The 16,572-nt window shown below is 43.8% G+C and overlaps 1 protein-coding gene across 2 annotated transcripts in view; it reads right to left on the bottom strand.

Moving 5' to 3' along the window:
• Positions 1-16,572, bottom strand: part of cacna1c (calcium voltage-gated channel subunit alpha1 C) — a 587,915-nt gene that overhangs the window by 395,188 nt on the left and 176,155 nt on the right. For both annotated transcript variants that reach the window (XM_082977959.1, XM_082977960.1), the window contains exon 2: positions 11,219-11,630. In XM_082977959.1, coding sequence (XP_082834085.1) covers positions 11,219-11,630 — 412 coding nt within the window. The remainder of the gene's footprint in view (positions 1-11,218; positions 11,631-16,572) is intronic.

Genomic DNA, 16,572 nt, shown 5'->3' with positions numbered 1-16,572 from the left:
ACAGAGACAGAGAGAGAGACAGAGAGAGACAGAGAGACAGAGACAGAGTGAGCGAGAGAGAGGCAGAGAGAGAAAGGAAAAGTGAGGGGAGGACTACTGAGAACAGTAACATTGTTTTAATGTTGTTTAGCATCCTTCCATGACAGAACGGTGTCAGCAGCAGGAACATAGATCATACATCTAGTTGACAGAGCTGCTGTCTAAAGAGTCTACAGACAGAGAGAGATGAACTATAGCTATTTAGGACTACTAGATGTTCTCATGTCAAACATGGACATGCAAAACACACACACACACACACACACACACACACACACACACACACACACACACACACACACACACACACACACACACACACACACACACACACACACACACACACACACACACACACCCTGGTGGATATTCTCACAACGAGGAATTAAAGTTCTACCTGTCTCTATCTACAGTACAGAATACTAAAGGTTTCAGATAGAACACGTGTTGAACCAACTGTATGTCCCTGAACACGTGTTGAACCAACTGCATGTTCCTGTTAAAGTCACCAAGACACTAGAAACTGTTCCTGAACACGTGTTGAACCAACTGTATGTTCCTGAACACGTGTTGAACCAACTGTATGTTCCTGAACACGTGTTGAACCAACTGCATGTTCCTGAACACGTGTTGAACCAACTGCATGTTCCTGTTAAAGTCACCAAGACACTATGAAACTGTTCCTGAACACGTGTTGAACCAACTGCATGTTCCTGTTAAAGTCACCAAGACACTAGAAACTGTTCCTGAACACGTGTTGAACCAACTGTATGTTCCTGAACACGTGTTGAACCAACTGTATGTTCCTGAACACATGTTGAACCAACTGTATGTTCCTGAACACGCGTTGAACCAACTGTATGTTCCTGTTAAAGTCACCAAGACACTAGAAACTGTTCCTGAACACGTGTTGAACCAACTGTATGTTCCTGTTAAAGTCACCAAGACACTAGAAACTGTTCCTGAACACGTGTTGAACCAACTGTATGTTCCTGAACACGTGTTGAACCAACTGTATGTTCCTGAACACGTGTTGAACCAACTGCATGTTCCTGAACACATGTTGAACCAACTGTATGTTCCTGAACACATGTTGAACCAACTGTATGTTCCTGAACACATGTTGAACCAACTGTATGTTCCTGAACACATGTTGAACCAACTGCATGTTCCTGAACACATGTTGAACCAACTGTATGTTCCTGAACACATGTTGAACCAACTGTATGTTCCTGAACACATGTTGAACCAACTGTATGTTCCTGAACACATGTTGAACCAACTGTATGTTCCTGAACACGTGTTGAACCAACTGTATGTTCCTGAACACGTGTTGAACCAACTGTATGTTCCTGAACACGTGTTGAACCAACTGCATGTTCCTGTTAAAGTCACCAAGACACTAGAAACTGTTCCTGAACACATGTTGAACCAACTGTATGTTCCTGAACACGTGTTGAACCAACTGTATGTTCCTGAACACGTGTTGAACCAACTGTATGTTCCTGAACACGTGTTGAACCAACTGTATGTTCCTGAACACGTGTTGAACCAACTGTATGTTCCTGAACACGCGTTGAACCAACTGCATGTTCCTGAACACATGTTGAACCAACTGTATGTTCCTGAACACATGTTGAACCAACTGTATGTTCCTGAACACATGTTGAACCAACTGTATGTTCCTGAACACATGTTGAACCAACTGTATGTTCCTGAACACATGTTGAACCAACTGCATGTTCCTGAACACATGTTGAACCAACTGTATGTTCCTGAACACATGTTGAACCAACTGTATGTTCCTGAACACATGTTGAACCAACTGTATGTTCCTGAACACATGTTGAACCAACTGTATGTTCCTGAACACGTGTTGAACCAACTGTATGTTCCTGAACACGTGTTGAACCAACTGTATGTTCCTGAACACGTGTTGAACCAACTGTATGTTCCTGTTAAAGTCACCAAGACACTAGAAACTGTTCCTGAACACATGTTGAACCAACTGTATGTTCCTGAACACGTGTTGAACCAACTGTATGTTCCTGAACACGTGTTGAACCAACTGTATGTTCCTGAACACGTGTTGAACCAACTGCATGTTCCTGAACACGTGTTGAACCAACTGTATGTTCCTGAACACGCGTTGAACCAACTGCATGTTCCTGTTAAAGTCACCAAGACACTAGAAACTGTTCCTGAACACATGTTGAACCAACTGTATGTTCCTGAACACGTGTTGAACCAACTGTATGTTCCTGAACACGTGTTGAACCAACTGTATGTTCCTGAACACGTGTTGAACCAACTGTATGTTCCTGAACACATGTTGAACCAACTGTATGTTCCTGAACACGTGTTGAACCAACTGTATGTTCCTGAACACGTGTTGAACCAACTGTATGTTCCTGAACACGTGTTGAACCAACTGTATGTTCCTGTTAAAGTCACCAAGACACTATAAACTGTTCCTGAACATGACAGGATCAGTTACCATGTTAGTGACCTTGACATTCAATCACTACTAATAGCAGTCATTACCTAGTGATAACTGCTGCTTCCATTCAGCCCTGTTCTGGTGTCTCCCTGCAGTTCAAGGGAGCTACACAGTGAGATCAGCCCAGGTGACTTACATCCCTCTGTAATCAGCCTGGAGAGAAGGAGAAGCTATAATCAACATCTTGGTAAAACGGTGTGTCAGGTCCAGGGTTCTAGTGTGATTGAATTCTGTGAATCTATGTGTGTGTGTGTGTGTGTGTGTGTGTGTGTGTGTGTGTGTGTGTGTGTGTGTGTGTGTGTGTGTGTGTGTGTGTGTGTGTGTGTGTGTGTGTATTAGGCCTGCCCGGGGTGGGGTGGAATGGAGGGTTTTGGAAGACCTGGCTGAACTCACACACACACACACACACACACACAGCCTGATGAGAGGAGCTGTTGGCATGGTAACAGGAACAGTAACAGGAGATGAGATGTGGGTCTGTTTTCTCTGGAGACGCTGTCTGTCTGTCTGTCTGTCTGTCTGTCTGTCTGTCTGTCTGTCTGTCTGTCTGTCTGTCTGTCTGTCTGTCTGTCTGTCTGTCTGTCTGTCTGTCTGTCTGTCTGTCTGTCTGTCTGTCTGTCTGTCTGTGTGTGTGCCTGCCTGCCTGCCTGCCTGCCTGCCTGCACCAGTGGAGGCTCCTCAGAGGAGGAAGAGGAGGACCATCCTCCTCAGTGAATTTCATAAACATTTAAATAGTGAAACATTAAAAAAAGCTATCCTTTTTAGATAAAACTATACTAAACATGTCACCAAATAATTTATGAAAACACACTGTTTTACAATGAAGGTCTCCAGTAGCCTCAGCAACACCCTGTAGGGTAGCACCATGTTGTAGCCGGAGGACAGCTAGCTTCCGTCCTCCTCTGGGAACCTTTAACTTCAATACAAAACCAAGGAGGCTCATGGTTCTCACCCCTTTCCATAGACTTACACAGTATTTATGACAACTTACTGAAGACGTCCTCCAACCTATCAGAGCTCTTGCAGCATGAACTGACATGTTGTCTACCCAATCAAAGGATCAGAGAATGAATCTATGAAAGCATGAGCTACAGCTAGCTAGCACTGCAGTGCATCAAATGTGGTGAGTAGTTGACTCAAAGAGAGAGAAAGACAATAGTTGAACAGCTTTGAACAAATTATTTTATTTAAAAATGAAGGAGAAGCAAGAGAGCGGGAGAAAGAACGAGAGAGAGAGAGAGTGATAGCGATATTTCATTGTATTTTGTTTTTCACTTTCACTTAGCTATCGAACGCAGCTAGCTAGTCTAGCCTACTGAAACACCTGGCTCAAACAGAGAGGGAAGTTAGAGTATGTCAGTTAACTGGCTATGGCTATCCAACACAAGGTTTTTGGTTTTATTAGTTGATAACTGATAAACTGCTTGCTGACTGTACACTGTACTGAATGATTGTAGCGGGTTTACTAACGCATTAGTTCTAGTAGCTATGTTGACTAGCTATGACGTTAGCTAATATGGTAACAACTATGTAGGCTGTGTGTAGCGGTTAGCGGTTATGGTATGAAGGTTTGGCCTGAAAGTTTTTGTTCGCCTGGTTACAGACAGCTGATGTGTTTGGTACTGAAGTCCACAAGCGAAGCAAAAAGGTGAGAGGAGGAGAACGCGTAGATGCGAGAAGGAATTCTACAACAAGCACAATGATCATGCTGTTTGTATGTGGCTGCTATGAAAGTGTGGTTGGGTGTGATTAGGCGTGTATTCACTCCGCCGACTCCGTTGAAAAATGTTTCTTAATCGGAAGCAAATGGAATGAAGCGGGGATAAATATACCTGGATTTGTCCAATAGAAACTCTTGTTTGCAAATGTTGGACTAATCATTACACCCTAGATCAGCTAGATGCAAGCAAGTGTGTGCAAGGCGGGATTGAATGTGTCACTGTCTGTCACCTTGATTACTCAAACATTTTCTCTCGACCTGTGTACCTCCACCTACACCAACCTCATGATGGGTACAATGGAAAATCTGAGTATCATGTAGTAGCTTAAACCTATCAATGTTACATTGAGCTGGGTGAATGGAATATGAATGACAGTCATCCAATATGCTGAAGGAAAAACAAGACCATGCTCATCTTAAATGTCACCGACCACCACTGACCTGCGCGTGTCAAGTGGTTTTACAAGTACAGATCATGTCCCACCTCTCGTGTGAGCAGAATTTGGAGCAGGACAGTATCTGGTCAGTCTCCTCCCACTAGCTGCTTTAGACCCGTTTAGACCAAAAGGAACAGATGCATTTAGCATTTACTCAGACCTCTTTATTAGTCTTTCATTCCCATGCTTCCTCTCCTTCTAAATATGTCTCTACTCCTGCCCCCTCACTTCCTTCCTCTCTCGCTCTCTCCTTCTCTCGTTCTCCATCTCTTCTGTGATCTCATGGGAGAGAGCGGGAGCGAGAGACAGAGAGAGAAGGAGAGAGACGGTGAGGGATGGAGGGAGGCAGAGAGAGGGAGAGTTAAAGAGTGGGGATATCGCACGTTGTCCCTCAGTCTCATGAGAAAGAGAGGCACAGGGAAGGAGGGAAGGAAAGATACAGGGAGAGGGAAGGAGGGAAGGAAGGATACAGGGAGAGGGAAGGAGGGAAGGAAAGATACAGGGAGAGGGGACAGGGAGGGAAGGGAAAGGATACAGGGAGAGGGACAGGGAGGAAGGAAGGATACAGGGCGAGGGACGGGGGAGGGGCAGGGCGAGGGACAGGGGCGCAAGGATACAGGGAGAGGGACAGGGAGGAAGGAAGGATACAGGGAGAGGGACAGGGAGGAAGGAAGGAAGGATACAGGGAGAGGGACAGGGAGGAAGGAAGGATACAGGGCGAGGGACAGGGAGGACGCAAGGATACAGGGAGAGGGACAGGGAGGAAGGAAGGATACAGGGAGAGGGACAGGGAGGAAGGAAGGAAGGATACAGGGAGAGGGACAGGGAGGAAGGAAGGAAGGATACAGGGAGAGGGACAGGGAGGAAGGAAGGAAGGATACAGGGAGAGGGACAGGGAGGAAGGAGGGATACAAGGAGAGGGACAGGGAGGAAGGAAGGATACAGGGAGAGGGACAGGGAGGAAGGAAGGATACAGGGAGAGGCACAGGGAAGGAAAGATACAGGGAGAGGCACAGGGAAGGAGGGAAGGAAAGATGCAGGGAGAGGGAACGAGAAGGAAAAGCGGAAAGTTAATTTGGGATTCTGGTTGCTCTGTGACTCATCCTCGAGATCCTCCCAATCCCTCCCTTTCTGCTTCCACCCCCAACCCCCCCCTCCACCCCCCCTCCCTTCCCCTCCTCCCTCTTCTCTCCCTCCTCCTCCTTCCCCCCTCCTCTCCTACTCTTCTCCCCTCCCCTCCTCCTCTCCTCCACCCACCTCCTCTCCCCCTCCTACCTCCATTCCCCCTCTCCCACCCTTCTCTCCTCCTCTCCACCTCTCCCTCCTAAGATTTATGTATTTTATTCTCTTTTTAATATTAGTAATGTTTCAGAGCTCATGCATGCTAGGCACGATGATAGCGACACACAAACACACACACACACACACACACACACACACACACACACACACACACACACACACACACACACACACACACACACACACACACACACACACACACACACACACACACACACACACACACATAGATCAGAGTCTGTCCAGTTACCCTTGGCTTAACCCTTAGACGACAGATAACATCACAGAACCTCACACACACATAATGTTTACCAATCAATGCCTCTCATTAAAATAGCTCAACTTACAGTACAGGTATCCAGATCATATGTTAACATGATTACGTTATAATTCACTAATGACAACTGTTTTAGAACTGCCAACTTCTTAGGGATAGGAGGCGGTATTCGGAAGTTCGGATGACTGTCATGCCCAAAGTAAACTGCCTGTTACTCAGGCCCAGAAGCTAGGATATGCATATAATTGGTAGTATTGGATAGACAACACTCTGAAAACTGTTAAAATAGTGTCTGGGAGTATAAGCGAACTGATATGGCAGGCAAAAACCCGAGGAGAATCCATCCGGAAAAATGTTTTTTTTTAGGTGACCACCCATTGAAATGCTTGTCTATGGGAAAATCCTCCCAGATTGCAGTTCCTATGGCTTCCACTAGATGTCAACAGTCTTTAGAAAGGGTTTCAGGCTTGTTTTTTGAAAAATGAGCTAGAATTTGTAGTTTTTCAAGGTGGCTCTCATTTTGACTGTAGTCTTGTGGCGCGCGTAGATGAGGGCGCGCACTTCGTTATTTATCTCCGGTATTGAACACACTATTCTCCGTCTTAAATTTGATTGTTTACATATTTACATATTAGGGTACCTGAGGATTGATTAGAAACGTTGTTTGACTTGTTTTGACGAAGTTCATTGGTAACATTTGGGATTCCTTTGTATGCATTTTAAACGAGAGGAACAGGTGGATTACTGAATCAAGCGCACCGAATAAACTGACTTTTTTGGGATATAAAGAAGGACTTTATCGAACAAAACGACCATTTGTTGTGTAGCTGGGACCTTTGGAATTACAAACAGAGGAAGATCTTCAAAGGTAAGTGATTTATTTTATCGCTATTTCTGACTTTTGTGAGGCCTCTGCTGGTTTGGAAAATGTTTTTAATGCTTTTGTATCCTGGGCGCTGTCCTCAGATAATCGCATGGTATGCTTTCGCCGTAAAGCCTTTTTGAAATCTGACAAAGTGGCTGGATTAACAAGAAGTGAAGCTTTTAAATTATGTATGACACTTGTATTTTCATGAATGTTTAATATTACGATTTTTGTATTTTGAATTTTGCGCTCTGCAATTTCACAGGATGTTGTCGAGGTGGGCCGCTGGCGGCATGTCTAGCCCAAAGAGGTTTTAAATAGTGTATCATAACATCACTGTTAGCAGATGCTTTTATATTTGATTTAATATAGCCAAGCAACTCCAAAGCAAAATAATGAGTGCATACAGTACATTTTAGTATGTGATCCCTGATACACAACTCCACCGTATCTAGCCAATTCCACCGTATCTGGCCAACTCCACCGTATCTAGCCAACTCCACCGTATCTAGCCAACTCCCCCATATCTGGCCAACTCAACCGTATCTGGCCAACTCCACCGTATCTAGCCAACTCCACCGTATCTAGCCAACTCCACCATATCTAGCCAACTCCACCATATCTAGCCAACTCCACCATATCTAGCCAACTCCACCGTATCTAGCCAACTCCACCGTATCTGGCCAACTCCACCGTATCTAGCCAACTCCACCGTATCTAGCCAACTCCACCATATCTAGCCAACTCCACCGTATCTAGCCAACTCCACCGTATCTAGCCAACTCCACCGTATCTAGCCAACTCCACCGTATCTAGCCAACTCCACCATATCTAGCCAACTCCACCGTATCTAGCCAACTCCACCGTATCTGGCCAACTCCACCGTATCTAGCCAACTCCACCGTATCTAGCCAACTCCACCGTATCTAGCCAACTCCACCATATCTAGCCAACTCCAACATATCTAGCCAACTCCACCTTATCTGGCCACCTCTCAGTGTGTGGGTAAAGCATACAGGTATTTTGATGCAAAGCTGTGATGATACAGCATGGAACAGGGTTTTCTATCACTTTCTGAGAAGGTCCAGAAACACTCATTTCCTTGTTGCCAAAGGTCCGGATGGATATTGTCATTTAGTAACAAACCCCCACCTTTCAACCCCAAACTGTTCGCACTGTTAGCGCTGTTCACGCTGTTCACAATTCTACACATTTTGACAGGGGTGGAGGCCCGACTGAGTTCCTAAAATATAAAAAATAAAAATGTATCCTATTTACGGACCGCCTGTTGAGTTTGGCTGGCATAGAGTATGGGGTGTAGAGTAGTCAATCAAACCAGTTCCCACCATCACTATATATAATAAACCAGTTCACACCATCACTGTATATAATAAACCAGTTCACACCATCACTATATATAATAAACCAGTTCCCACCATCACTATATATAATAAACCAGTTCACACCATCACTGTATATAATAAACCAGTTCACACCATCACTATATATAATAAACCAGTTCCCACCATCACTATATATAATAAACCAGTTCACACCATCACTATATATAATAAACCAGTTCACACCATCACTATATATAATAAACCAGTTCCCACCATCACTATATATAATAAACCAGTTCACACCATCACTATGTCATGACGTTGGCCTGTGGGTAAGTTTTATGACCCCCCCCATAAATACCTTTCTCCCTTCCCCTCTCTTTCTGACCCTACTGAAGGACTGTTGAATAGCCTGTGTTAAATATAGAGAGTCTGGGAACATCAAACAAATGGGGAAAAGGAACCATATTTTGGTAATAAAACCAGTTGGAAATATGCTTTGGAACGTAATGAGTATGGATGTCAGTTCGGTGGTCATCTGAGACATTATGACTGATGACAGGACGACATAAACTGTACCTGGGAAAGTATACACCCTCTAGTTATCAGAGTCACATGGAATTGTTATGCAATTGAAATGTTTGATATTGAAATTGTTTGTTAGGAGATTAAATGTAATTTTAGCTTCCAAATGAGACAATTGGGTTTTCATAAGGAAAGTGCCCTGCTTGATCAGTGGCCCACCCCTGTGAAGAGGAGGGGTTATAAACGATGAAACACATCCTTCCCCCCTCTCCACTATATAAGCCTTTGACGAAAAGATAACCACATGTTCCAGTACGTGAGGTCTGCAGCCTCTACGTTAGAAGGACACATATGTCAAGTACAGAACTAAGCCAACCTCGGCGTGAGCTTTGGTGGCGAATGGTATGAACTTTGAGCTTATTCACTACAGAAGTGATACTTCCTAGCCGTTGAGTTAGCAGTGGCCGCTGTAGACGTGGGCTAGGAAAGGACGGACGACGGATCCAGTCTAACAACCACAGACGAAGATACCACCACGTATCCACTTTACCACCATTGACATTCTTCCGAGGACAGGAAGATCTGTTGGCCAACCCGGCCAGCATCTACGACCAATATACCGAAGCGCAGCTCAGAGTAAATATCTATTGCATTTTCCTTTTCCAAATGGGCGGTAATTTAGAATGCATAAGATAATGTATTTACGATAGCATAGCTGCTGTTTCTTTGTTCCTAAGTCTTCCCGCTCTTTCATTTAAGCCCATCCCCCTTCCTTTGTGTAACAAATGTCAGCTCCGTCCTCCAAGGACGTTTTCTGTATGACATCATTTGTCTTCTGTGTATATGTAATTCTAAGTGATTAGTTTAGGTATTTAGTAAATAAATAATGAAACCCAATTTTGTATTGCTGATTCAACTTGTTAGCCAGGGTTCGTGAAGATAACCAAGAATTTACAACTTTCATTATGTGACTGAAAATAAGATGATTAAGATGACGGCTATCGATGTAAAAGATTACTAAGTATTTTAAGAGTTTATTCGGAAGATAACGGCTCTATAAACGTTCTTCCGTGGTGCCCCGACTTTCTAGTTAATTACATTTACATGATTAGCTTAATCAGGTAATATTAATTACAGAAAAAGGATTTTATAGAATAGCATGTCATATCACTTAATCCGGCATAGCCAAAGACATGACAACTATATATAATAAACCAGTTCACACCATCACAATATATAATAAACCAGTTCACACCATCACTGTATATAATAAACCAGTTCACACCATCACTATATATAATAAACCAGTTCACACCATCACTATATATAATAAACCAGTTCCCACCATCACTATATACAATAAACCAGTTCACACCATCACTATATATAATAAACCAGTTCACACCATCACTATATATAATAAACCAGTTCACACCATCACTATATATAATAAACCAGTTCCCACCATCACTATATATAATAAACCAGTTCACACCATCACTATATATAATAAACCAGTTCACACCATCACTATATACAATAAACCAGTTCACACCATCACTATATATAATAAACCAGTTCACACCATCACTATATATAATAAACCAGTTCACACCATCACTATATATAATAAACCAGTTCACACCATCACTATATATAATAAACCAGTTCACACCATCACTGTATATAATAAACCAGTTCACACCATCACTATATATAATAAACCAGTTCACACCATCACTATATTTAATAAACCAGCTCACACCATCACTATATATAATAAACCAGCTCACACCATCAAAATACATAATAAACCAGTTCACACCATCACTATATATAATAAACCAGTTCACACCATCACTATATATAATAAACCAGTTCACACCATCACTATATATAATAAACCAGTTCACACCATCACTATATATAATAAACCAGCTCACACCATCAAAATACATAATAAACCAGTTCACACCATCACTATATATAATAAACCAGTTCACACCATCACTATATAGAATAAACCTGTTCCCACCATCACTATATATAATAAACCAGTTCACACCATCACTATATATAATAAACCAGTTCACACCATCACTATATATAATAAACCAGTTCACACCATCACTGTATATAATAAACCAGTTCACACCATCACTATATATAATAAACCAGTTCACACCATCACTGTATATAATAAAGGATACTTCCACTCCACTATGCTGATGCATGCTCTACGGATGGGGTTCTTGAGGGTGAGACAGAGCAGGGCTCTGGGAGGTCTGGTTGGGGCCGTGTTGGTGGGTTTCTTGGGCTTGTTGGTGTAGTGCTGCCTCTTCCTCTGTGTGGAGCTGGCTGTGGAGATGGGCGCGCCCGCGTTACCCATCTGCTTGGCCTGCCGCGCCGCCTCGATGGCCGCCTGCCAGGTGAGGGCCGCCCCCGGGCCGCTGGGGATGTGCTCTGCTGCTAGCCCCACCACCGCCCCTCCGACCACGGCTTCCAGGGGCCCGCGCCCACCTCCACTTCCACCCACGCCGCCTCCTCCATCTGCAGCGCTGGTGTCGTTCAGACTGGGCGCCACCACCGGCAGCGGCAGCGGTGGGGGGGAGTAGTCGGAGCCTGGAAGGAGGAGAGAAGGGGGAGAGAAGGGGGAGAGGGGTGAGCAGGGGGACTTGAGACGTGGGATAAAGCGGTGGAACGAGGTCGTTGGGAACATTCTGTTTGGTGCAGCTACGTAATCTTTATCTGTTTAGTGGAGTTAGTTTAGGGACAGATCGCTTATTGACATTCAGATTGTAGAAGTCAGACCAGTCCGACTCCATTGTCTATTTAATCCAGACAAATGTAACAGCACAACAATCATACAGTATTGCTTTTATTTCAACAAATATTCAGACTGACAGAGAGACATTTAGTGCAGAAGAGCAGCCTTGATCTGAAATGGGTTCATATGAATATGTGAGTGAGGGCCATTCTCTGCACTAGTGTGTAATCGGACTGGAGAGAGTGAGAGCGCAAGAGAGAGAGAGAGAGAGAGAGAGAGAGAGAGAGAGAGAGAGAGAGAGAGAAAGGGAAGAAGAGAGGAGGAGAGAGAGAGTAGGAGAGAGAGGGAAGAAGAGAGAGAGAGGAGGAGAGAGAAGGAGAGAAGAAAAGAGAGCGAGAGGAGGACAGATAGAAAGGGAAGAAGAGAGAGAGAGAAGAAGAGAGAGAAGGAAGAAGAGAGAGAGAGAGAGAGGGGGGAAGAGAAGATATAGAAGAAAGGAGGAAGAGGAGAGGTAGAAAAGACAAAAAAGGAGAGAGAGAGAGAGAGAGAGAGAGTAGGAGAGAGAGGGAAGAAGAGAGAGAGAGGAGGAGAGAGAAGAAAAGAGAGCGAGAGCAGGACAGATAGAAAGGGAAGAAGAGAGAGAGAGAAGAAGAGAGAGAAGGAAGAAGAGAGAGAGAGAGAGAGAGAGAGAGAGAGAGAGAGAGAGATGAGCTAGAGAGTGAGTGTGTGTGAGAGACATACAGAAAGATTTACCCTACCCCAAGTCAGCTAGATTACAACCAGAAACAAAGTACTGTACATGTCATACTCCAATAATACTGTAAAAGATCCCTACTAATCATGTATTAACATTGTTCTAAGACCATCCATACCTAATCTCTCTGCACAGTACTCCATGTCTAAACCCAGCCTAACACTGATCTGAGGACAGAGTTAAAAGAGGGATAAAGCAGAGCCGCAAGATTTCCATCCAGTTGTCGACAGATTTTCACGTCAATATTGTAGAATCCTCCTAAATAGAATCCTCCCATCCTCCATCCAGTTGAGTCGTTGTGATAAGAGTCTGTGTGTGATGACATAGTGCACATCATAATAACTAATGTGGTTCAACTAAATGGGTTCCCATCGCATTTTCAACTCTATTCATGGTTCTGTCACTAACATATAGGGTGGGTTTGTTTTATTCAACCTTTATTTAACTGGGCAAGTCAGTTAAGAACAAATTCTTATTTTCAATGACAGCCTACCCTCGGCCAAACTCGGACGATGCTGGGCCAATGGTGCACCGCCCTATGGGACTCCCAATCACGGACAGATGGGATTCTGGCCTGGATTCAAACCAGGGACTGTAGTGCACGCCTCTTGCACTGAAATGCAGTGTCTTAGACCGCTGCGCCACAGGTACAGCCTACATGATGACATTATTATGGACAAAAGAGCTAGATTATTTTTATTTGTCAAACTGCAGCCAAGTATCGATCATCATGTCACCAGAATGAGCCTCTATATTTATTGGAAAGGAGCATCAAGTTCCTCCCTGCACTTCCACCTCCCTGTGAAGTTGATCAGAACTTATTTCATGTGTAGCCTAATAAAGTGCATGGTTTCCTGAGTCTTAGTGGGACGACCAGACACCATGTCATCATGTTCCTCCAGGTTTACTTCCATATCATGGTTATTATAGCAATATTTACCCATAAAGGAGTTTCTACTGCCATTTCTTGCATAATTAATATTACTGTCACAAAAACATCCCACTTTGTCTAGCGTATTTTGTTTTGTTTTGACATTTGGAAAGTTTGCCGATAAATTTGCTGTTTTCATCAGGCCTGTCGTGATGTTTTTTATCTAACATGTACTTTACCCGCATAAAACCTGGATGGAAACCTGGTTAGTGTCTGTACTAATAAAGACTAAGACAACACACACACACACACACACACACAAACAGAGGCTCTTAATCTCCGCTGAAGTCATTCTCTCTAATAACATTCAAACCATTGAATAAGACAGCAGATGGATTCATCTGAGCAGCGAGCCAGGGTGTGTGTGTGTGTGTGTGTGTGTGTGTGTGTGTGTGTGTGTGTGTGTGTGTGTGTGTGTGTGTGTGTGTGTGTGTGTGGTGTGTGTGTGTGTGTGTGTGTGTGTGTGTGGTGTGTGTGTGTGTGTGTGTGTGTGTGTGTGTGTGTGTGTGTGTGTGTGTGTGTGTGTGTGTGGTGTGTGTGTGTGTGTGGTGTGTGTGTGTGGTGGTGTGGTGTGGTGGGGATGTCAGAGGATGACAGTCAGAGAGACTCAGACTGTGGTTTCTTTAAAGGTTAAAACTCACAGCCGATCTGTCACTATATTCAATTAATATCACTTCATTATCCTCAGAAACCAGAAAGGCGGAAAATATCACTTATTTTGTGATGGAGGAGAGGAGAGGAAAGAGGGATGGAGGAGAGGATAGAGGGATGAGGAGGAGAGGATAGAGGGATGGAGGGATGAGGAGGAGAGGATAGAGGGATGGAGGACAGGATAGAGGGATGAGGAGGAGAGGATAGAGGGATGGAGGACAGGATAGAGGGATGAGGAGGAGAGGATAGAGGGATGAAGGGATGAGGAGGACAGGATAAAGGAATGAGGAGGAGAGGATAGAGGGATGGAGGACAGGATAGAGGGATGAGGAGGAGAGGATAGAGGGATGGAGGGATGAGGAGGACAGGATAGAGGGATGAGGAGGAGAGGATAGAGGGATGATGGGATGAGGAGGAGAGGATAGAGGGATGAGGAGGGGAGGATAGAGGGATGAGGAGGAGAGGATAGAGGGATGAGGAGGAGAGGATAGAGGGATGGAGGGATGAGGAGGACAGGATAGAGGGATGAGGAGGAGAGGATAGAGGGATGATGGGATGAGGAGGAGAGGATAGAGGGATGAGGAGGAGAGGATAGAGGGATGAAGGGATGAGGAGGAGAGGATAGAGGGATGGAGGAGAGGATAGAGGGATGGAGGGATGAGGATAAAGGGATGAAGGGCTGAGGAGTTATTCCAGCAGTGAGTAAATCCTTGCTGAAATCAACTATGAATTGAATCAGTCATTCATCAACTCATTACTTTACTGATTAAGATGAGAGTGAGATGGTTTAAAGCCTGTTGGTGATTGTGAGTGGCTCAGTTGTCATCCAACGGCAGTTCTATATTTAACTGCAGTTAAGTGTTCCTTACAGCGCCTAAAGACAAACAGTCAAAATGAATCTGTTTCTTATAGTGATACATGACTTGGGCTTTGTCCTAAATGGCACCCAAATCCCTTTACACAGCTCTATGGACCCTGGTCAAAAGCAGTGCACTATATATTAAATAGGCTGCCATTTGGGACGTAAAATCCATTCTGAACACCGCCTACTAATAATTAGCTATGCAAAATGTCTGTTCCGGTCTACAAAACCTCCAAATTACTTTTCTACATTCCATGTTTACATGTTTTTCTCTCTCTCTCTCTCTCTCTCTCTCTCTCTCTCTCTCTCTCTCTCTCTCTCTCTCTCTCTCTCTCTCTCTCTCTCTCTCTCTCTCTCTCTCTCTCTCTCTCTCTCTCTCTCTCTCTGTCATGTTCTGACCAGTAAAGGTGTTATTTGTTATTGTAGGTTGGTCAGGACGTGGCAGGGGGTGTTTGTTTTATGTGGTTCGGGGTTTGTTGGGATATGTGTTTATGTAGAGGGGTGTTTGTTTAGAGTGTTCCGGGTTTTGGTTAATGTTCTGTTAGTATATTTCTATGTTCTAGTCTAGTCTTTCTATTTCTATGTTTAGTTGATGGGGTTGACCTTCAATTGGAAGCAGCTACTCTTCATTGCTTCTAATTGAAGGTCTAATTTAAGAGGGGAGTTTTTGTCATGGGATTTGTGGGAAGTTGTTGTTGCACTGCTGTGGTTAGCCTGCATTACTGTTCCTTCGTTTTCTTCTTTTGTTTGTTTCAGTGTTCTAATAAAAGTAAAAATGAGCACTCAACCCGCTGCGCCTTGGTTCACTATATACGACGACCGTTACTCTCTCTCTCAATTCAATTTAAGGGCTTTATTGGAATGGGAAACATATGTTAACATTACCAAAGCAAGTGAGGTAGATAATATACACAAGTGAAATAAACAATAAAAATGAACAGTAAATATTACACTCATAGAAGTTCCAAAATAATAAAGACATTACATATGTACTATGTATATAAACAGTGTTGTAACGATGTACAAATGGTTAAAGTACAAAAGGGAAAATAAATAAACATAAATATGGGTTGTATTTACAATGGTGTTTGTTCTTCACTGGTTGACCTTTTCTTGTGGCACCAGGTCACAAATCATACATTTGGCAGGAGGTTAGGAAGTGCAGCTCAGTTTCCACCTCATTTTGTGGGCAGTGTGCACATAGCCTGTCTTCTCTTGAGAGCCAGGTCTGCCTACGGCGGCCTTTCTCAATAGCAAGGCTATACTCACTGAGTCTGTACATAGTCAAAGCTTTCCTTAAGTTTGGGTCAGTCACAGTGGTCAGGCATACTGCCACTGTGTACTCTCTGTTTAGGGACAAATAGCATTCTAGTTTGGTCTGTTTTTTTGTTCATTCTTTCCAAAGTGTCAAGTAATTATCTTTTTGTTTTCTCATGATTTGGTTGGGTCTAATTGTGCTGCTGTCTGTTTGTGTTTGTGAACAGAGCCCCAGGACCAGCTTGCTTAGGGGACTCTTCTCCAGGTTCATATCTCTGTAGGTGATGGCTTTGTTATGGAAGGTTTGGGAATCGCTTCCTTTTAGGTGGTTGTAGAATTTAA

This window comes from Salmo salar, chromosome 07, assembly GCF_965601325.2.
Source record: "Salmo salar chromosome 07, fSalSal1, whole genome shotgun sequence".
Taxonomy (NCBI): Eukaryota; Metazoa; Chordata; class Actinopteri; order Salmoniformes; family Salmonidae; genus Salmo; species Salmo salar.
This window is presented reverse-complemented; position numbering and strand designations above follow the sequence as displayed.